Source organism: Apis laboriosa, unplaced genomic scaffold, assembly GCF_014066325.1.
Source record: "Apis laboriosa isolate Shangri-la unplaced genomic scaffold, ASM1406632v1 scaffold16_cov148, whole genome shotgun sequence".
NCBI classification, from domain to species: domain Eukaryota; kingdom Metazoa; phylum Arthropoda; class Insecta; order Hymenoptera; family Apidae; genus Apis; species Apis laboriosa.
The window spans coordinates 2,309,708-2,332,519 of record NW_025222129.1 but is presented as its reverse complement, the minus strand read 5'-3'; the positions used below and the strand labels follow the sequence as shown (position 1 = coordinate 2,332,519).

Sequence of the window (22,812 nt, the reverse complement as noted above, 5' to 3'; positions counted from 1 at the left end):
GAAGAAACAAATCGATATATTTTTACAAAATCTATATAACAATACTTTAAGTATGTTTGAATTCTAATTTTTATCTCGTTATTTAATAATGATGATAAGTTTTTGGTCCCTTATTTTTTTAAATTATAAAATACCAGTTATAAAACTGGTGATAATGTATATAATACTTTTGATGGCCATATATTGCACGATACATGGTGAGATTCAAGTGACATTGCAAAGAATTGTTTGCATCAGACACTTTGCTCTTTAAAAATATTATATAATATAAGGAATATTATTAATGAGTTACACTACAGCATAGATTTGGGTTGGTACTATTAGGAACGTGGAGTTTTTAGTTGCAACAATTCTGGATCCAGCAAAGGATTATCATCTGCCTCTGATTCTAATGGCTTATTCATACTATTAACCACAAGAGATGATGCAGTAGCTGTGTTACTATATGGTGAAAATCCTGCCCATTCCATGCCAAGATATATGGGTGGTGGGCTACCTAATGGTGGTTCCAATAACAAATGATCTGATTGTTGCTGCTGTTGCTGCTGTTGTACTTCTTGGCATTCAGAAGGTGGCAAATGCGAAGTCAAGTGAGTGGTTACTTTACATTGTTTCTCTTGTTTTCGCCATTTTGCTCTTCTATTTTGAAACCATACCTATAAGAAAGTTATCGAACTTGATAATTATTATCGATCGTATTTTTTGAAACAATAGAATACAGCTATTACCTGTACTCTGGCTTCTGTCAATTGAATACGGAGAGCAAGTTCTTCTCTAAAAAATACATCAGGATAATGTGTTTTTTGAAATGCTCTTTCCAATTCTTCCAATTGAAAGTTCGTGAACGTGGTACGATATCTGCGCTGTTTTCTTTTACCGACTCCAGTTGATTGCCTATCTTCACTTCCCGGACTTGATGAAAAATCATACGCTATAAAAATAAAATATTATATTGATCAATATTATCAAATGTATTTTCATCAACGTACGACGTCACGAATATAGCGCGATTTATTCACTTTAAAACGAAGCACTGTCGCTACAAAACATTATAAATTAATGTGTTGATTCACAATTCACACGCTAATTTCTCACTGCATTTAATCGCGATAAATTTAAAATATGGTATAAAATGATTCATAACTTTTAAACCGATTACCACTAACTCTATTTAAAACAAGGGTTGGCGATTCGCTTAATGCATTTAGCAATAATTTAATTGAGGACTGCCCCAACTTACGAGCCGACAGGTAGAGAGTGGCAGTTAATTAAATCAGGTCTGGGGTGGCAGGGTGCACTTACAGAATTTTGTAGGAAAGCAAACTGAGGAAGATTGAGCGCCTATCAGACCAGCTAGAGCAGTCGACTGTAGATCTCCTGCAGAGTTGATCTCGTCTGGTGCTCCAGCAGAAGCAACGATCGCTCCAGTGGACACTAGAGGATCACGCGGTGCACCCACTAAAAATAGTTGTCTATTATTTTCATTCGCACTTTCGTCTTCTTCCTTTAAATCCATTGCAATATTTGGCTTCCGTCGTTTAATTAATTAAAACACTGAATAAATGAGGCTGATGGTAGACTGAGTGAAGAATAGGCTAATGGTAATTGAATCACTACAGGTTGAAAAGTTCGTGTGGGTACCACAGCGACTCCGCAACTCTGCTATTTCTTTTCTCTTTTCCTCTTTTTTTTTTTCTTACACCTGTACGACGTAGGGTAGGGGATAGAGTATATTCAACATGAACTCTCTCAAGAGGGGTAGTGAAGCCTCAAAAATGTATTGCTTATACACCACGAATCAATAGCATGAGTGTAGAAAAACGGTATATCTAGTTTTTATCATGTACTCATTAACTGTTTTATAAATAATTAATATACGCACGATCATATGTAATAACCGATTATTTCATTTGGTATTAGAAATATCAAATTGTAAAGTGAAATTATATTTGCAGTTAATTAATTTAGAAGAAAAAAAAAAAAGATTTTGAACATACAATAATTCGATAGTTATTTGTTGCATTAAAATTATTTTCAGTTAATATATCGAATAATATATCGAATATGGTTATAATTTTTATTTTACAAAAAAATATTTTACAAAAAAAAAAATGTGATATCAAACAATAAATTTTGTTAGATTTTTTTTTTTTTTTTATTCATCAGTGTAGTGTATTACAATATGTACAAAATTTGCTAGATCTATTCAGACTTAAATAAAGATATATATATCGTGCCTTAAAAGTGCACATCTCATTGTTCAAGCATTACCACAATAACTCTTTGTTAAGCTTATAGAAAACTGAAATTATGCTATTTGTTTTAATCATGGAAATGTGAGAAAATATATTCAGCACAGTGCATATCACAGTAGGTGCATGAAGTAAAATGTTCAATATGAACTTCAAAATTGTTATCATCTTCAGTATTCCATCTCACGTGTATATATTGAAACACATTAGTTGGACCCATGTCATATCAACATAGAATGAAACATTTAGACGTAAAAAAGGCGAACCTTACTGGTAGAGACCAATAAATCATCGTCATAAAATTTTGTCTCTATCACAACATTTCCACTAAATAAAAATAAAAAAGATTAATTAATGATAAATGATTTCAAAATAGAAAAGTATAATAATACATTATATATACTTACTTTAAAACATTAGCAGGCATCATTTGACTTTCTGGAGCAGCTTGGATCAAACTTTGCCATGTATTAGTACTATTAGGTATAACAAATCCAAATTCGAAGAACCATTCTTCCAAACATCTACCTTTAAACAACACTTTTTGTTCTAACCTAAATCTTTCCATCGGTTCTGCAGAACTAAAATTAATTTCTCGTGAAACTGCACGACATTTTAAAATCTTTTTAGGTACTCTTGCTTCATGTTCGATTTCTGGGACAGACCTTTGTATAATAAATTTCAAAGTTAATTCAAAGATTATATCATTGCAGCGTTATTGTATAGGTTATAATATACTTACAAATCTTCGTTACCTTGCCATAATATTTTACCACTGTCAGCGTCTCGTAAATTCATCCAATTTCTGTGATAAGTAATAGTTAAGAAATACAATTATAAATTAATATTATAAGATGAGTAAGATTTTTCATCGTAAACTGACTTTAACCTATAAAATGCCATGATTATATGTAATTTATTTGCAATAGGATTCTAATTTTGTTATTTAAAAAAAGGATACACTTGAAAGCCTTTAAGTATATCTTCGCCTCGAGAAGGCATAATTATTTTCACACGAAATTAATTATTTTTTATCTTGTATATACATAAATGTAAAATCCATTCGAAACTATCGATTCTTTAATTTACTAATTCGTAGGCAGAAAGTAGCCATTGGTCATATCATAGCTAATTTCAGGTATCATTGATAGAATAGATAGACTTATAAAAATTATTTTTAACATTTGTACATTAAATAGCATAAATCATAAATTATAGATAATTAGAATAGATAAGATATAGAACATGAAATATACATACATATATTGCATGTTATATTTCATAACATATTCTAAATTAGGTATTAAGAATTAAGATTAATATATATATTTCATAATTTGCAGATTTTATTTATAGATTTTATCGATCCAAGATTTTGCAAGATAATATAAAAATTAAAGTAATATACGAATAATAATTTTCGTTAATATATAGAGAAATTTTTTTAATATAAAAGAATCAAATTATCTAGCATTTTTATTATTTTCGTCTTTTTGACTTAGAGACATAAAAACGAGATAAAAGTAGAATATAATATATTTAGAAAAATCAAAGAAAATTTATTAACATTTCTTCTAATCAGTATTATCACTTTAAAAAAAGTTGTATCGTATTTTTTATTTTACATCGTTGTATATTATTTTTAAGCAAATTATTATATTGTTTAATAATTTTATAAATATATTTATAATAATAATAAAATAATGATAATCAATTATAAATTATTGTATATTTCCGTAAATTTATTGAATAAATCAAATTATTAAATAAGATATTTAATTCTTTTTTTTTATTATTATATTTTATATTTTGAATAAAAAAAATTTTTGTATTTATATTTTTGCGAAATAGAAAAAAACATAATAAAACGTGATCGAATAAATTTTGTTAAAAATTTTAAGATCAATAAGTTAGACAAGGAGAATAAATAGTGGGACAAAGACAAAGATAGTATAAAAATATTGAAATCAGCGCCATCTTCAGAGTGCCGCAAATGAAACTCGTATATAAAGGACAGAAAATAGAAAGAAAAGGATAAGAAATAGAATAAGAATTAGCTTTCGGCGCCATCTCTCGAGCACGAAGCGAACTATCATAAAATGATTATAAACCCTGGATAAAGTATGGTAAGAATTGAATATCAACGCCATCTTACGAACCATCTTCCTTTAAGAGATATCTTCGATAATCAAGAGATGGCGCTAGTGATCAATTCTTATACTATTTCTATCCTTCTTTCATTATTTTCTGTCCTTTTTACATTAGTTTCATTTGCGGCACTCTGAAGATGGCGCTGATTTCAATATTTTTATTCTATCTCTGTCTTTGTCCCACTATTTATTCTCCTTGTCTAACTTATTGATCTTAAAATTTTTAACAAAGCCTATTCGATCCAAATTTTTCCTTTTAAGTTTTACTCTATTTCGTGAAAATCAACGCATCGTCCCAAGTTTTCACTACGATTCTTTATCTTCTTAATAAGACAGAAGAGAATCTTTTAACAAAAGTTTCTCAAATTTTCTTATAAGAAAAAGCATATATTTCAAAAGTTTAAAAAATCAATTGTTAATAAATAATTCCTTAATCTTAAGAAAACTTTCAATTCTTATAATTCATTCCTGTAGAAAGAATTCTTTTAATAGTTTATCAAGATATTAAAAAATTAACATCTTGTCAACGTTTTTGCCAATTTAAAAATAATTGAAATCCCGATTATCGAGAAATAAACCGAAATATTACGAGGGCAAGTGGTGCAACAAGTTCCGCAACCATTTCTTATCCCCGTATCTGAATGCCATTTGGATTGCGAGGGTATACAAGTTGGCGAAGATAGAAATCCGAGACCGACGCGTCCAGGATGGTTTCGATCTTGGTAGTGTTAATCAAACTGGAAATCGGGAGAACTGTCCCATCGTGGAGATTTTCTAATTCCTCAACCTAGCTTTTCCTTAATTCTCTGCTAATGCTGCCAAGGATAATGCAGAGGGTTTCCTTTCATGTATTTTATTGCTCCACCGAATCTTAGCTGAGAAACGGTTTTCAAATAACTAGCAGATCGAATTAAATTAAATGTAATATTAATAATAATTGTATTATTAAAAAGATCAATGTTGCAATAGCAATAATTTATAATTGTCCTTTCTCTAAGCTAAATTTACCATTATCCGCAATGATAAAAATCATCTTCCAAATAATAAAACCATCTTTTTTTTTTCTCTCTCTAATAACAACGTTAACAACGATTTCTAATTTATATTACAATATATTTAATAGATTTTAGACTTTATGACGGATGTTTCGATCGATCAGAAACTTAACGATACTTGCCTCTGTTCGAAGCAAACGCGTCAAGTAACAACTTTCAACTACCGATCATTGTTACGGTAAGGAGTACAGTTTCATCCTGCGTGTGTGTGTGTGTGTTTTAAAAGTCGATCGACTATCGGTGCACCCCGTTTCGCTCGTAAATGACCACCTTTTGAAGCGGGGAATGAGCAGCGACGTTGGTTTCCGGGCCATCAAGGTTGCATTGACGACAGTCAGCGAATAAAGAGCACGCGTGTTCCATGGAGAACGCGGTAGATTCTTCTCTCTCGTCGTTCGTTTTATATAGCGCTCCTTTTACGAGCGCTGCACTCGATTCTACTAGATTCCTGATCGGGACTTTGGACAATGTGCAGCGAAATTCAAGTTGGAGCAGCCGTGTTCTTCTGCAACTTAAATAAAAAAAAGAAGAAATAAAGGAAGGAAAGAAGGGAATAATAGATGGAATTATCGTTCGATTCTCCGTGAATTTTCGTGATTTTGGATTTTTTGAAAGTTTTTTCAACAGTTCTGCGGTATTCGTCTACGGATGTAAATTAAATTATTCTTCTTTTATTGATAAAGAAAAAAAAAAAAAAAAAGAAAAGAGGAAGAAAAATAATTCGAAACTATCGTTTTCGTGAATAAATTACGAATAATTGGCGAGCTTCTTCAAAAAATTCAAAGGGTTGAAGCGTCAAGTAGTACATTTTTTTATTTCAATCGATCATCTAATTACGTTGCTTCCTTGAATCGTGGATTATTTTCAAGAAGATTATTTTCGATTGTCACGTATATACGACTGTTTCTCCAATCGAAAGTTTAATCACTCGTCCAAGAACGAAGCGAGAGAAGAATTTTCTCCCTCGCACTCGTGCGTTTACAAAAATTAATCAAATTAACCATCTCGCTACTTTGCCCTACCTTTAAAAGAAGAAGGAAATTAATCCTCCTTTTAAATTTTCCTCCGATCGTTATTCCATCGAAAATTCTAATTCCAATGTATATTTCATTTCGAGAGAAAAGGCACAACTTTCGACAACTTATTCTTCCAAAAAAAAATTTACCCCTCCTCGCCGTTCCTCGAGTCACTCGGGTCACGAATTTCCCCCTCCTCCCTCCACTTCCTCTCTTCAAACAAAAAAAGAAAAAAAAAAAAATAAAAGGAAAAATTAACCAGAGATGTGGAATCGACGTTTGCGTGGGAGAAGTCGTAATGCATTCGGCGTCATTATACCGCCATTACATGGTTCAATTTGTAACAGTGTAAAAACAAAATGAAAATCATCGGGAATAGGGGCGAGGAGAGGGCACGGTGTGCCGTCGCGCTATTGGTCGCCGTTAGGGGTGCCTGAACACTTCGTGGGTGGTTGGGAGCGACTATATAAAGCGTTTCACGGATCATGGTACATCGCAGTTGCTTTCACGTGTTGCTTCATCCGCGGTCATCTCGACAATATTTCCCTTTCTCGAAAACGTGCCCGAAAAAATCCTAGAAATCCTACCGTTTTCTCCTCCCCGCCCCCTCCCTTTCTCCAACCCCTCCTCGTTCTCCACTCTCGTCGGCGAACGAGCCTCCTCGCGTTCCTCCCGTCTTCAACTTCCGTCTTCTCTTCCGACGAAACACGTGCGCAATTTCTCGGTTTTCGAGAATTGACCGATCGAGAGTAGTTTCTCGAGAGCGTTTCTTCTTCCTTTTCTCCGCGGCGATCGTCGGTTACGGTTATACCCGGGAAGGAATGATGAGGAAATAGCCGAAGGAGGAGGGATCGATCACTAGAAAGAGAAAAGAAAGATAAATAAATAATCTTTCACGTTTCTAGAAAATCGTGAAACATATTATATTATATTTGGAAAGCTGGGTGAAAACTCGAAGGAGGTAAATTGAAAAAAAGAAAAAATCGATCCTTTTTATTCGATATAACAAATAAAGCTGTCTCGTTAACTGGCTGGAAACTCGATTGTTCGATGAATATGGGAAAGAAAAAAAATTGAAGATCGAAAAGAAGAGGAGGGGTGGGGAGAAATATTGGGAGTTATATATTGTTTTTACAGGCAGGAAACATGCATTCCCGGGGTAGGAAGATGCAACTGGTACCGTGTTTCGGTGGCGTAGAGATCGTGCTGTGTTTGTGGATCACGAGTGCTGTTTTAACACTGGTCGCGTCCCAGCAAAAGTTCTACATCCAGGGCCGGTATGGAAAACGGCAAGAGCCGCGTACAGGTGAGCGAAAATTAACATATACACGTATATTAAAAACGATCCTAGAAATCCACTATATCGTATCGTATCGTCGTTAATTTTTTTATTATTTCACGAATATCGATAGTTATCGATGGTTAATTCGATTCGATCGTTTGATTAATTAACGAATGTTCCAACTATTCCGATATTCCGTCTGATAATTATAAACCGCTCGTTGATCAACTCGTATCCTATTTGATACGATACCGCGGTTCACCCATCATTCGCGTTCGTTAAAAGCGCCAAAGCTTTAATTTTCCAGCTATTTTTATAGCTTTTCCTCGTTCCACGCGTTCGATTCTCTGATCAGAAACCGTTGTTCCGAGGTCGAACAAAGGTTCCCTTCAATCATCCGTTTCCGATTTCCAGTCCAGCCTTCAATTATCCGGTCTTTTCGCGTTTCGAAAATTTGAAATTTTACTCCAATATGGATTATAGATTTCCTCTCTCTCTCTCTTTCTCTCTCTTCGTATCTTCTTTCTCCTTGCATAGCGCGCGATCCGTGACAATTGATCGCAATCGAGTTCTTTTTCTTTTTCTTTCTTTTCGATTTCAATTACAGAAATCTCTCGTTTCGATCCTCCTTGATCCAACGGACAATTCGTTCGATTTTATCGCAACGATAAATCAAGGAAGGAAATATTGTTCGTGTTAATAATAATTGATATTTTTTCCAAGAATAAAACTCTTTCAGTACCTTTACGATAATTAGTTATAATTCTTCGAGCGAGTGAACGACAAAAGGAAATTGTACCATGTAAAAAATTTTATGGCAAATTAAACTCGAAAGGATGGGAGTTTCTTAAACGCGGATCCAATTTAACTATCATTAACAGTCGTTGGTTTTAATATAACTTGTTTCAATTTCTCGGATAAGTATGTAAATTAAATGAAGCTTGCGTTATTTACTCGTTGGAAAAAATATATCGAAATATCGTCGTGGACATCGACGATTGTTTAATTAACAAAATTATATACAAATGTACAGATGTATTGATATAGAATAACAGAATAGATGGGACGATCTCTATTATATTTAATCAATATATATTAAAGATTAAATTCATAATTTCCTTTTATTTTTTTTAAAAGTCGCAACTTTAATAATGGCTTCGCATCTCGTTTGACACGTCCCACTCGTCCATTGTAACAAGAAAATTAGACTTTTAAATATGCAGGACATTTTTGTCCAGGGGATGATACGTTTAACGTAACATAATCACGAGTTCACGAGTTCGAAAAATTGTAAGAAAACTATATTCTATCTATAAAAAGTGGCTGGAAAGATCGAAATTTAACCAACCTTTCTTCGATCGTTGTTTTCTTCTTTTTTTTTTCAATTCGTTACTCCAGAAATAACGAAGAAACTGATCTCCTTCATCCCTCGAGGATTCGTCTGCAATTATATAACGTCTTAATTGCAGATTCGTTCTACGTGTCGGGAGGGAGGTACGGACGAAGCGAGAACGGAATGGAGAAGGCGAGCAAATCGCAATTGGCAAAGTTGGTGGAGGTGGAGGTGCCGAGGATAGATCGATTCGTTTGGGGTGGCCGATACGGGAAACGATCGCCCCCCGATTATCATCGGCCTGTCTCGTCCGTCAATCGTTTCAGCGCTGTCCTCGACTTCATGGATCGGGTCGATCTCGATCGAGAGAACGATCTCAGTAATCGAAACGAGCTCGATCTTCTCCCTTAATGAAATCAACCGTATACCACCGGTGAGGATCGATCATTTTTTAAAGAAAAAATTCTTCACTTCTGAAAGTGTGTTTTTCTTCTTCTTTTTTTTTTTTTTTTTTTTTTCTTCGTTTCTACGCGAATAAACGCGTAGCGCGAAAGATCGTTTCGAAGGCTCGGCTTCGATCAATTATTAATATAAGATCGATACGAGACGTGCAGATGTGCCAGGCGTTGAAATCACCCAAGAGGGATGTGCTCGTTAGCGCGTTGAATGAATTTTGAAGCGTGGATAAAATAATAATCGTGGAGCGTAAAAAAAAAAAAAAAAAAAAAAAGTGTTTAACTTTGTTGGAATTATTAACGAGTACGGGATCGCACTTTTGTCGTTGAAGTTTGTTTTTCGTGATCCATTGCGACGAAGAGGAAGTTTTGAAACGAAGCTTTTTTCCCGGTTCGTGGAACAAATTTTAGTTTTTCCAGTATCGTTTGAAATTTATAATTTTTTTAAATGCGTTTGAGTTTTTTCAGAGTAAAAAAAGAAAAAAAAAAAAACAAAAGAAGAAAAAAAAAAAAAGGAAGAACAACGAAAATTTACAAATTTCAACGTTCAAGCTTCTAATTTCACCGTGATGCTGTTAGAACGAGTTTAATTTTGCAAAATCGAGGATGGCATTTATTTTGTTATTTTGTTAAATTCCCTTTGTCAAAGTTGCAAAGCATCACCCAAAGCAGTTTCAAATGCAAAGAGATCTCGTTACAAAAGCGGGATAATTCCTTTTTTTTTTCTTCCCCCCCTCCCCCATGGAACAACCATTAGTAGTTTCACTTCCTCTTTTCTATTTTTTGCAGACACCTTGGGAGGACTCGTTGGCTCTTTTTCGTGCAAACGAAAAAAAGAAAAAGAAAGAAAAAAAAAAAAAAAAACTCGAGGGAAGAAAGGAGATGCACGAGGAACGAGTGGAATTTTTTAAACAAGTCCTCCGCATAATCACCATTGTTTTTATCCGACTTAAACAGAGTGTAAAGTATCGCGAAAATCGGTCAAACGAGCAAAGAAACAAAATATAAGCTTCAGTTTACGCATCGTAGAACACCCTGTGTTCTTTCTATTTCTCATTCGCATCCACCAAAAAAACCCCATCCCTTTGATTCCTTGATTCTTCGCGTTACTTAATTTTGCCCCGATTTTTACTTACTTTACCAAAAAGGTTGGAAAAACTACCGAATTTGCGCGCGAAACTTCGAAATCGAAATCGAAATTCTTCTCCAACTTAATCTTAAATTTTTCTTAATATTTTTCCCACGCATCAATTCAGAGACCTATCTCTTGGATGCAAAGTAAAATACTATGATACTTGTCCCTTGTCTTTCGACATCGTCTAATTATTCTTTCAAAAGTTTGTCGGGAGTTATTAGGTCACCCCTTCGGGAAATTCCTTGCAGGAATTTTTCCCTTTCTCCCCTTTTTATCAACGCCCCCACGATCCCCTTCCCCTCCGTCTTTTATTCAATTCTTTATTCTTTATTCAACATTTGGAACGGATTCGTTTTAAAAAGATTTTTCCCGCTCCTCCACCTTTAATCCCTCCACCCTTTTCTCTTTGCACCATCTATTAATATCGAGTTTCAATCGTTTCCCCATTTTCGTTCTCCTCTTTAAACGCCCAGTTTTTTTCCCCACTTACCTTTTTTTTTTTTTCTTTTTTTTCTTTTTTGCCCGCACCGAAACAAGCGCAACAAGTTCTCATCGAGAGAGGCGAGTCTAGATTCGATTATTTTATTTGTTTTGTTTTTTTTTCTTTTTTTCCCCCTTTCCTTCTTTCTTTCTTTCTTTTTTTTTTTTATTTTTTTTTTTTTATTTTATTTTCCAAACGATCGGCGAGAGTAGGCGGTCGAAATATCGGCCACGTGACGATAACAGTACCGTTTTATTTCTCGGTCAAGTGTTCCAACGATTTGGTATCGATCAATACGCGATAATTAAACTGCTTGGATAGGAAAATGGGGAAACACGATCGTTTATGGCTCTTTCCAACGACACTCGTTCCATTTACCGCGTGAAGATTTTTCTTTCTTTCTTTCTTTCTTTCTCTCTTTTTTTTTTTCTTTTCACTTTCCAACAAACGTCGAATACATTAAGGATTAAATCCTTAGGAGAGAAAGAGCTTTTAGCCGCCGTTAGATGGGATTTACCAAACGGATATATCCCGACCCGTATCCTGTTTCAATCCAATCCGGATCTTATTTTCCTAGATTTCATTTTAAATCCAATATTCCCTTCGTGTATTCTTAATGGCACTCGCGAGACTGGGTTGAGACGCTGGCCAAGAGTGGAATAATTCGATATATACGAAGCGAGATCGAGCGAGTCGAATACCGATGCGCCAATTAGAAATATCGACGCGTTCCATTCACTTTCGCCCCGATGAAAATGAAGAGGACCCCGCCGATTCGAAAGCAACGAAAGTAAGATTCTCTTTTCTGTTCGGAGGAGATGCATGGAACTCGTTCACCAGGGTGATCGAACCGAACTTCGCCTTTCGACTCGGATTAATCGAATTTATCTTCGCGTCTGTCTGTCGAGACAATGCCTGCTCGATATCGATTAGAAAGTGGATAATATTCACGACACGACGGATATGTGTGCGTGTGAGATACGCTCGGCGGAAAGATACTCGTATCTCGTCTTTCCATTTCGTGTTTGCGATCGTAAAATCGTAAGGAAATCGTGATGATCGGTCTCTCGATTAATAAGTTGTCTCTCGAATAAATTAAATACAACGGTGACAGAATAACAAACACACGGTAAACGAAATGGATTTATTTCGTACCATTTGTTCCCTCGATCAATCTTATTTACGTTAAATCGATTTACCAGTTTAACTTTCACCACTTTGCGTTTCCAAGTTTGTTATCAATTTTTTTTTTTTTTTTTTTAGTGCGAGGTATTTATTAGCGCACAGTTTCTCTCCGAGCTATCTTCTTAGCTTTCAACAAAATCTCTCCACCAGCCATTGCGTAATTTTAAATTCTCCGATTCTTTGGATTCTTGGATTCTCGCGTTTCTCACGAATCCGTATTCGATTCCGTATTCTCAGAAACGGAACGATATCGCGAATCAAAACGAAGAAGATTTCGAACGAGAAGATAGATCCAAGATCCGAGAATCGAGGACGATAGAAGATGAGCTGAGAAGAGAGAGAGAGAGAGAGAGAGAGATTAGAAGAGATATCGAGAGGACAACGGTTGGCAGATTAAACGGCAAGGTCTTTAAACGATCGCTTAATCCTATTTGAGACCTACTTTTGAGCCGACCCGAAGGAGAAAGTAAGAGGGGCAGTGTAAGAGAGGAGGTGACGGTCGCGTGCTTGAGAAAGTAAAGTCTCGTTTACACGTAAGAGGCAAGTGTTGTGCGAGTGTTTTTTTTACGGGGACGGTACACACGTTACGCCGGAATAGAATCGCGATTACCACATTTTAATTTTCTCGAAATTTGTAGGTCGAGCAACGAGCCAACTTCCTTCCTCCCCTCCTTTTCTTCTCTCTTCTTCCTTTCTTTTTAATTTCAATCTCGAAAGCGGATTACACGTCGCGATAATATATAACACGACGGAATATCTCGTGCGTAATTGTTTCTTTCAACGACACCGATCGAGTTTCTTTCTTCCTTTTTCTTTTTTTCGACGAAAGAGAGAAGAGCGTAGGGTGAAAGGTGCATAAATTTTGCCATTTTCGGAATTACTTCGTATAGAAGAAACTGGATGATAGACAATTTGGAATGTCGTTGCGAATTTCAACCGATTCGTTATTTTACATAGATAGATTTTGATTTGACCATATTCCTGAGCGAATATGAATATATTTACGTGTAATGTTACACGTATGCGTGTGCGTAGCTGTAAAATAATATACAAAGAAATGAATAAAGAGGAGACGAAACAATTTTCGTGTGTACGTTCATTACGCTTTCCCTCCTTAATCCGAGCTCCACGTTGAACCGTTGCAACCTGAAAAAAAGAACGTAACTTTTCCGTTACTCTCTCTCTCTCTCTTTATTAAACCTATGTAAACAAACGTAACTTTCGATCGACGAAGCGGGCGAAGCTTTTTAGACAATCGACCCGTGATTAAATTCCGCGCGCGTTTGCAAATCGCAAATTGCAAATGCAAATCGAATATAATATATTACTGCAACGACGTATTAGTGACATCATTCCGTTCTTTCCGTGATGTCACCCCAAAACGTGACCATCACGATCACTTTCCCCTTCGAATTTCCAACCTCTATAAGTCTTAATGGAATTATACGTCAAAATTTGTAGCATTTGTTTGAATCGGTGTGTACCCCCAAACGTGTCACCCCAAAACGTGACCATCACGATCACTTTCCCCTTCGAATTTCCAACCTCTGACTCTCTCTCTCTCTCTCTCTCTCTCTGTAATTAAAGTTACAAGAATTATTTCTTACTTGGAAAACGATAGAATCGATGAAATAGATGGAACAAACGGCTCGTTAAAAGATCCGTTTGTTCAACGAGATGTTTCCCTCCTTTCTTTTTAGAATTATAAGTCTTAATGGAATTATACGTCAAAATTTGTAGCATTTGTTTGAATCGGTGTGTACAAATGATCGCATTTAGTGGCGCGATCGAACCGGTACAAGTTTTCACCCGGTACAAATGGACGATTTATCATTACGCGATAGAATTACGGTTACCGAACTGCAATTACATGGAGATTGTGCGATGATTCTGTTACACCTCTGCACAACAGCGTCAACGTTTCGTTAATATTCCTCCCTATATGCTATATATACAAATCACCGATTTTATGTGAAACCATCAACGAGCTCGTAGTTGAACCTTGCGTCGGAAAATTGAAATCAATTTTGCTGGTTTAATCTGTTCTACACGAGATATTCGTCACGATTTGGAAAAATGATATTCGATATATATATATATATTTTTTGTTGTTTGCAAGAGATTTATAAACGTTTGTCCGTGGGATGGAAACATTAGACTTTCCAGTTCACGGAGAAAGTTATGCATTAACGGGTCCGTACACCGCACACTCGTCCAGATAGATGAATAACGCGCAACGATGATCCGAGGAGCGTTGCTTCTGCCAGGGGCTTCGACCTAGTTTCTTTTCTTTTTTTTTTTTTTTTTTTTTTCTATTGAACGCGTGTTGCGTTCGATCAAACCAACCTCTCGTTAAGATGCATTAGAATTCGAAGATAATAAATCTCTCGAGCGTAAATCGCGTAAAGAGATTCTTCTCTCATCAGAAATCCGTGGAAAACTCGTCATTAGGAAGCTTCCAAGATGGTTGGTATACGAGACTTCCCTAGGAGCTATTAGAGGTAATTGGTTTTTCGAAAAAGAAATTCGATTACTCTTTTTTTAAAGAGAATATTAAATAAAGAAAGTAAACTTGACCTCGACAATTCTCTCTCTAAGTTATTGGAACAATCGAATTCCCAGCAACAAATTCAATAGAGGAATCGTTCTTATTTTCATTAACTCGATGATATAACGAATATCTAGGAGAAGACAAGTTCTGAGTAAAAAGTAGACAATGGAAAGATCGTGTTATCGATCTTGTTATTTCTTCGATGGATAAGATATTCGTTGGGGAGAGATATTGCTAACGCTACTGTTTCGAATTTTATCCAGGGACTGACTATCGTCGTATAAATTCACGACTTCCGTCACGAGGAACAGCTCTTACTTCACTCATCGATACGCTCCCCCGTAACACGCAACAATCTCGTCTCCCCTCGGATGCTTTCCTATTTAGAGATGGAAACGATCAGAGGCTAAGTAGCTGGACTCCGTCGAATAATTAGAGAAGGCAGTAGCCTCCTTTCTTGACGAATGAAAATAAGGGAAGCGTGTAAAGAAGCATTTACTTGAATTATAAAGAAAATATACGGAACGATGATTTTTCTTCTCGTTCTCTGTTATTCTATTCTCGACTAGAAAAAGAAAGAGCGGCTTTTTCTTTTCTTTTCGATGAAATATTATTTCTGCTGAATCGATGCAGCACACAGAAATGGAATGGAATCAGAGTGGACGATTAAAAGAACAATTATCGAATGATAGAAATTCCACGAATTCGTATCTCATACCTTTTGGATCCTTGAGCGGCCGCGTCATCAAAACGGATGTGAACGTTTCGAGAGTGTTGCGCGAGAAAATATTTACACCGGGATATTACGCGAGCAGAAATGACGTGTTATATATATACGTAAGTCTCTAAATAAACGAGCTTCGATTCGTGATCCGACGATGAAACAACAAAATTCCATATAGATTGCAAACAAGGTTGCCTCCGCTTCGAGATCCGAATTAAAAATCCGTTTTTCCTTTCGCGATTGCTCGCTCGCTACACTGCTAACACTCCTATACGCGAGAGATCATCGCATAGAACACGAAAGCAAGATACGTGGCTCCAACTTTCTCAAAACTAGATTTCTCGAGTATCGAGATGACGGCGATGAGACGGGTGATTTTGGATCTCGAGAGATTTAGAAGGCGGAGAATCGTCGAAAACGTTTCCCCTCTTCCGTCCACTTTCTCCTCTCTTTTGTAGAAATAATAATTCGACGATGTAAATAACGGAATCCGCTTCGATTTATTTTTTTAACCGTCCCCTTCGCAACAACAATCGTGATTTATACGTTAAATCGCGATTAAGAAGAATTTCAATCGAACGCAATTATTACGCGGGACAACGCGTTATGAGAAGTTTATCAAGTTTATGCTACGTCGAAGAAGTTGACTCTCCAATTCCTCGTAATCGTCTCGATCGGATAGATCGACTTCTTCTTCTCCTTCTTCTTCTTCTTCTTCTTCTTCTCGATTTCTTACAGATTTTTGCAAATGTTCCTTCTGCTGGTTTTCATACGATGAGCAGCTCGATCGATCTTCTCTTCTCTTCGTGCTCCTTCGTGTTCGAAGGCACAATGGTCGGCGTTTATTTTTTTTTTTTTTTTTTTGTTTTCTCCAGAATTAATGGTCCAAAGTTAATTGCCCGGAATTACTTCCTAACCGGCTCACGGAACGAGCAAACCGCCCGTAAAATCAGCGTCGAAACGAAGAAAGGAAGAAAGGTTCGAGATTGCACGATTGACGATTGCGAAGGACGATTTGGAAATCGGGTTCGTGGAAAAGAAGAAGAAGAAGAAGAAGAAGAAGTTGCAGTTCTCTTTGTCGGAGGATCGAGTCGAACTATTGCATCTCGTACGGAGTTTTCGAATTTCAAACGGAATTTCATCTCGCGCGAGAAAATCGAAGAAAATGTCTAAATGTCTCTATCTGAGAGGAGAAGATTGGGTCGTTTAATCGCGCGTCTCGTTTATTTATGCCGTTGTCAATTTAACGAGAAACTTTCCCACCCGCGCGACTCGAAACTTTCTTCTCACGTGTATCTCCTCTCCTTCGAGAGGAGGAGGAGGAGGAGGAGGAGGATCCCTTAAGAGGTGGCAAAACAACATTTCCAATTCCTCCAATTTTTCTTCCGCCCTCTTATCTTCCTTTTAAAAAAAAAAACCGACAATCTTCGCGCCGAAAAGTCAAAGCTTCGATTTCGAGTGTTTAGAAGCAAGACCGCTTGGCGGTCGCACGCGAGGGAGAAGAGGAAAAGACGACGTCGTATCCCTTCGATCGATCGATCGACCGATCGATCGAATTTTCCCGTTCGAAGCGAGCAGAGAGAAGAGTCGAGCAGCCGGTGTGCGATCTGGTGGGGGACACGCGAGAGAGTTTTACGTACCGAAATGAAACTACTCGGCGGAGAAAGTGAGAGCCGACGTAGCGGACGGGCTGGGTAACGACGAGCAGGCGACCGGGGCCCCTCGAGACGAGAGGATAGACATGGTGCAGGCCCTCCATCGTGTGGATCTTCCTTCTTCCTCGGAAAGATCCTCGGTTAGATCGTGATCAATCGTGGAAAAAAGTGGAGAGAAACAAAAGTGGGAGGAAACGAGCTTGAAAAAGTGAATTCGTCCAATTTTTCCAATTTTCCAATTAATTTTTACTAGATTTTTACGTGTTGTTTTTGTTTTCTTTTTTTCTTTTCTTTTTTTTTTTGTTTTTTTTCTTCCTAACTCGAAACTCGAAAAGTTCGACTTGACTATCGTTGGAAAAAGGAAAAAAGAAGAAAGAAGAAAGAAGCAAGAAGTAAGAAAGTGTGAAGATGTAGATACCGGTGTGAAGAAGCATGAAGCCGATATTCTTGGGTGACCGTGATGGAATGTTGGAACGGTACAGGTCTTAGGTCTTAGGTCGATTCTGTATAGGCAATAATCGCGATAAATAGATGAAGGGTGTCGCGATATATCAGTGAGAAGGATTGTGTTATGGTGGTGAGGACCGTTCAGGATAGACGTGGAAGAAAAAGAGGAAGAAGAAGAAGAGAGGGTGGCGAAGGTGGAGCGGGTTTCTTTTGAGGAACCGCTTCTTGGAAGAGAGAGAGAGAGAGAGAAGAAGAAGGAAGAAAGGAAGAAGAGCGAAGAAGGCGGAGGATTGGAAGAACGAGATCGGGCTTGATTTGACAGATTGGTGAGTAAAGAAGAAGAAGAAAAAGAAAAGAAGAGAAAAAAAGGGAGAGAAAATATACGGACCTTCGTCGGAGAAATTTTATTTTTTTTTTTTTCTTTTTTAAATCTCGGTGGGATATCTTCTCGGACAGGCAATTTGGGGAATATTCTTTAATTAGATTCTCTCGTTTTTAAGATTAGAAATTTGAGACTTTTTTTCTCCCGTTCCGCGAGAGATCCTTTCCCGAGATTTTTTTTTAAATTTAATGCACGGAAAGCGATAACGAACAGCGAAGCTCGTACAGAGTTATACGAGGTCGAGGCGAGGAATGGGGGGGGAATAATAAGGAGCGGGTAGAAAATTACAAGCTAACATCGTTCATTCGAGTCGATGCGTTGGAAATTGTAATACAATAGCCGCGCGATGGCCATCGGAAAAATTGAGTGAAAGTGAGAAGGTCTGGATCAGCTTTTGAAAGAAAGCTGTATCACCTGTTCACCGAGTAAAACGTGCGCCAACGTAAACGAAACTGGTGATTTCGATCGAACGAAGGCGGGCTATTACACTGAATGAACGAATCGTGGCCTCTCGTCGCTATTTAAATTTCCACGGATGGAAAATTAATGGACTTCGATGCTTCGATGTAATTTAACGGGATTCGATTATTCGCTTAATCACGCGTGTCCACACGCGTGTTAAATTCGTCCAATTTCCATAATTGAAAGTAAGTCGATCGTACGTTCGTTTCTACTTTTGAACGTATGCGTTATAGAGAAAAAAAAAACGAACGAAGAAATTTCGTGGCATCGAAGTAAATTCGTAATATTACTTATTAATAATTAATTCGAACGAAAGGAACGAATAATATTAGGTGTTAGATGTTGTCCATTTCAACGGAGAGATTACAAGAGAGAAAATTTCTCGGCGACGAATTGGCAATGGGTATCGAAATATTCAACTTTCCGATCTCGTAGCGAGTGAAAGTACTTCCGTTCTTTTCCAAAAGGAGACGAGCAAAGGGGACGAGCATTAAGGATGCACGGTTCGGTACCGTTCTACCGATTGCCTAAACACCACTCCCCGTTTACGTAACACCGCTCCCCGACACAAGTTTGAGGAGAAACGCGCGACAACCCACGAAACGTGTCCTTCCGTCTAATATATATCGTTTCTTCTCTTTTCTTTTTCCCCTCTCCGTACGAGAAAAAAACGAAACGACATCTTCTTTCTCCCTTGATTAAAATACGTTTCGAGAGGATTTGGATTAAAGATTTTCTATCCATCGAATAACGGGAGAGATAAATTACAGATCGGCAAAACGGTATATGAATATTCGATCGACACATTCGCGTTTGTTCGACACACTTTTTCTTCGTTTCCAACTCTCGGCCTTGGCTGGGATTACTCCGTTTACGAGGGAATTAATTTCTCCTAGAAAGTAACAATGCAGATCGTTCCGCGATCGTTCCGCCATTGCGATCGTTTCGTTTCGTCGCGGGGAAGACAGAGAGAGAGAGGAAAGGGTTCGAAGAGGGTTCGGCGGGGAGCGAGCTTCTCCAAGAAGTTTTTGAATCGAGAGGGCGGGCGTGACGGAAGAGGAGGGAAGAGGAGAAGGATTCGTTACACAATGGAAAGTGTCGGTGGTCGCGTGAAAAGGGGTATCTCGCCAACTAGACCGCGAACGAGCGTACTTCTTTTCAAGGCCACGAAGAAAGAGCACAAGTTTGCCCGCGTTCGGATTTCTTCGAACCGGTTTCCTTCGAGGAAAGGGGCGCGGAACGTCGCCGCAACCGTGGCCGCTCCACGCGTTAAAGGACCGATCAAGGTCGCCGTTTCTCGATCGAAAAATCAAACCAAGGGGGGGAAAAAAAGTATCGCGAGCTCGACGTTACCATTTCCAGAGATCCCCTCTCCTTCTTTCTTTCGTTCGCTTTCTTTCCGATTAAGTTCCGATTAATCGACTCGTCGTCGTCGTCGTTCGTCGTCGTCGTCGTCTAACCGCCGCCTCGCGGAAATCGGCTGCTCATCGAGCCAAGATGAACAACGAGAGACGAGATTGATCATCGATGATCGTTTTTCCCGAAAGGAAGGACGGATGGATCGAGGCGAGGAAGAAAACGGGGCCGGACGGATCGGACGAAAACAAAATTTCACGCGCGTGCTTCTCTTATTTTGCCTTTTTTTCTTCTTCTTCTTTCTTTTTTTTTTTTTTTTTTTTCCTCTCCGTTTGCTTTCGGCGAAAGTAAAACGGCGCCTGTGCGCGTTGCAGAGAAAGTAATGGATCGCGCTCTTAATGTCGGTTCACACGGAATTTGGGATGCGGGGACCGGTGTGTGGCGCCAATCGGCAGCCACCGGCCACCACCTCGCCGCGCGAACGGACGACGACGAGGGAGAACGAGAGAACGCGAGAGTGGAAAGAGAGGAGACGTGGGGAGGGAGGCTTTCTCGAACAGCTGGGGAACGAAACTACAACAATTATGCGTGCGGTGCGTACAACATCGTGCACGCGAGAGAAGAAACTCTCCAAGGTACTTTCGAGCGTCGGCGCGCGCGATACCTCCTAGTCGTGGCAAGGTGAAAGTTCGCGCTCCTCTCCTCTAAATCTATCCGCTTCGCCTCGTCCTTCCTTCGTTTTTCCTTCCTCCTCCATTTTCCTAAATTACTCGATTTCCAAGTAAAGTTCGTTGAAACAAGGGTTAACAAATCGATAAACGTATAAAACGTTGAAACGGACAAAGATGAATAATGGAAGGGTTGCTGCTCGAGAGAACGAAAAAAAACAGCTTTCGTCCTGTCTCGACGCACCAAGATGGCAAGGTCGGCAATTTTCTCTTCCTTAACGGAGAACGAAGCCCCGGTAGAGAAGGAAAGGAGAAAAACAACAATTAAAATACATTAGCGGATCAAACTAGTTTTAAATCCAGTTAGAGACTGGTTTATTTCGTTTTCTACCGGGTTTCACTTTTCTTGTTATCATTCTCTCTCTCTCTCTCTCTCTATCTGTCTCGCGTGCCAACTCGTTTCCCCGCGAATCGTTCGTTAACAAAACTTTAAAAAAAGAAAGAAAAAAATGTCGCCTCTTCGCAGTTACGAGCTTAATCTCTATAAACGGTCACGTTTCGTCGATTAGAACGTCGTTCTAATGGACGCAAGATCGAGATCGTTGCTACCGAAAGGAAGAATGGGAGAAGAAGAAGATGGCTCGTAACTTCCGGCGAAGCGGGTGGCAGCGTGAACATGAACTTCACACTGCCGTGAGTGCAAGAAGCGCACTTTCACTTCTACTCGAGCTACACGGCAGAGCCAATGACCTACTAACACATCGAACCGTTCGCTCCGCCACTCCATCATGTTTTTCCGGCAAGGACGTTCTACATCGATTCTTGTTCGATTCGACGTTCAATTATCCCTTCTACAAAAAAAAAAAAAAAGAAAGAAAGAAAAGAATCGCAATCGTTTTTTTTAAACTTCGCTAAACTCTCTTCTTTCCATTTTTCGTCTAATCATTGCGAAATCATCCTCCAAATTATATTCCAAATTATATTCAAAGGGGATGACGACGACTCGTCGATCTTTTCTTCCCCCTGCTTCGTCTTCACCCGATTCCTTCCTTCCTTCCTTCCTTTGCTTCCTCTTCCATTGATTCGTCAATGACAATGGAGCCGATTATCAGCCTTCCCGATTTTTAAACCGCCCATTACGAAACGGAGTGACAAGAACCGTTACGTGGTTAAATTGTCCTGAACGCGGCTCGACCGGTGATTAAAGCAATACTGTTGGCCGTTGCCCAATCCAATATGAAATTCCCGCCCCCGCGTTTTCGCTCCTCCTCGATCGCCACTCTCGATAACTGACCAACCGGAGGATGCTGCTCGCTCCCTCCACGGGGACGAGTCTCCTTGGATTATTAATCGACGCGTTTCGTTTCCTTCCTCAGCGGCCTGACCCTCTTTTTACTTTCACCCGTTCACGGGCCGCGACGACGTGACGCAAACAACATATCCTCCGACGAGCAATTCCGCTCCCCGATCCTCCTCGAATCTCTTCTTTTCTCGGGCAGATCGAATCGCGAGGCGATTCCTTTCGACCAAGTTAAAAAAAAAAAAAAGAATATTCGAGAATAAACGACGTTCCTTTTCAATCGAACGAGGCACGAATGATCGCGTGTAATGCAACTGGAATTGGCTTCGTGGTGAAAAAAGGAAAAAAGGATTCGTGTCGAAGAGGATCAGGAGGAGGTGCGTGTTTTCCGTGGCTCGTTAACCTCGATCATGCCGGTTTATTCTTTAGAAAATTGATTCCAGCGATCGGCCGAATCGAGACCGAATAGATTGGTCGGGGAGACACGCGAGCCTCCAAGATCGGAGAGAAAATTTCAGAAGGAATTCGCGGATTCCAAAGAATAAAAGAATAAAAGAAGAAGAAGGAGAAGAACGAAATTCGATCATTAAAATTATTCTCGTTAATAAAAAATAAAAAAAAAAAAAAATGGAACCGATCACGACCACGATGACACTTTTTGATTTTTTCTCTCTCTTTCTCTCTCTCTCTTTGTCGAGGACTGTTTGCTCTTTCGTCACGTTTTATCTCGACCACTTTACACCTCGGTACCTTATACCCGAAAGATACCGTATCAAATGTTTAACAATTTGCACAAGTTAATTGAAAGAGGCTATCGGCGAAATAAAGTGGCGAGATAAGTTTGGAAAGAGAACCCGTTCCATCCGGGGGATAAATTGAATTCAAACTTTTTGCGCGTTTTAAGCGCAAATGATATTCGACAA

The 22,812-nt window shown here is 38.4% G+C and overlaps 3 protein-coding genes across 3 annotated transcripts; 1 reads left to right on the top strand and 2 right to left on the bottom strand.

Moving 5' to 3' along the window:
- Window positions 1–35: 35 nt before the first annotated feature.
- Window positions 36–1,969, bottom strand: LOC122711061 (homeobox protein ARX-like). The gene is made up of 3 exons (XM_043929459.1): window positions 1,303–1,969; window positions 729–931; window positions 36–656 (listed from the first exon to the last, which is right to left on the bottom strand). Exons 1-3 carry the CDS (start codon window positions 1,514–1,516, stop codon window positions 321–323), a joined length of 753 nt encoding a protein of 250 aa, XP_043785394.1. The 5' UTR covers window positions 1,517–1,969; the 3' UTR covers window positions 36–320.
- Window positions 1,970–2,173: 204 nt separating this feature from the next.
- On the bottom strand, window positions 2,174–3,522 carry LOC122711062 (retinal rod rhodopsin-sensitive cGMP 3',5'-cyclic phosphodiesterase subunit delta). Its single transcript, XM_043929460.1, has 4 exons — window positions 3,214–3,522; window positions 2,995–3,057; window positions 2,660–2,917; window positions 2,174–2,579 (listed from the first exon to the last, which is right to left on the bottom strand). Exons 1-4 carry the CDS (start codon window positions 3,252–3,254, stop codon window positions 2,498–2,500), a joined length of 444 nt encoding a protein of 147 aa, XP_043785395.1. The 5' UTR covers window positions 3,255–3,522; the 3' UTR covers window positions 2,174–2,497.
- A 3,663-nt stretch (window positions 3,523–7,185) lies between these two features.
- Window positions 7,186–9,512, top strand: LOC122711278. The gene is made up of 3 exons (XM_043929873.1): window positions 7,186–7,434; window positions 7,611–7,779; window positions 9,225–9,512. The coding sequence occupies exons 2-3, from the start codon at window positions 7,620–7,622 to the stop codon at window positions 9,497–9,499; spliced, it is 435 nt and encodes a 144-aa protein (XP_043785808.1). The 5' UTR covers window positions 7,186–7,434; window positions 7,611–7,619; the 3' UTR covers window positions 9,500–9,512.
- The last annotated feature ends 13,300 nt before the right edge of the window (window positions 9,513–22,812 follow it).

Bases quoted from the DNA above. Each gene is read 5' to 3' on its own strand.
- LOC122711061 (XM_043929459.1), bottom strand. From the start codon at position 1,516: ATGGATTTAAAGGAAGAAGACGAAAGTGCGAATGAAAATAATAGACAA. The intron at 932-1,302 runs GTAAGTGCACCC...TTATTTTTATAG, and splicing joins TTGCTTTCCTACAAAATTCT to CGTATGATTTTTCATCAAGT. The intron at 657-728 runs GTAATAGCTGTA...ACTTTCTTATAG, and splicing joins TGACAGAAGCCAGAGTACAG to GTATGGTTTCAAAATAGAAG.
- LOC122711062 (XM_043929460.1), bottom strand. From the start codon at position 3,254: ATGCCTTCTCGAGGCGAAGATATACTTAAAGGCTTTCAAGT. The intron at 3,058-3,213 runs GTATCCTTTTTT...TACTTATCACAG, and splicing joins ATACTTAAAGGCTTTCAAGT to AAATTGGATGAATTTACGAG. The intron at 2,580-2,659 runs GTAAGTATATAT...ATTTTTATTTAG, and splicing joins ATGCCTGCTAATGTTTTAAA to TGGAAATGTTGTGATAGAGA.
- LOC122711278 (XM_043929873.1), top strand. From the start codon at position 7,620: ATGCATTCCCGGGGTAGGAAGATGCAACTGGTACCGTGTTTCGGTGGC. The intron at 7,780-9,224 runs GTGAGCGAAAAT...TCTTAATTGCAG, and splicing joins ACGGCAAGAGCCGCGTACAG to ATTCGTTCTACGTGTCGGGA.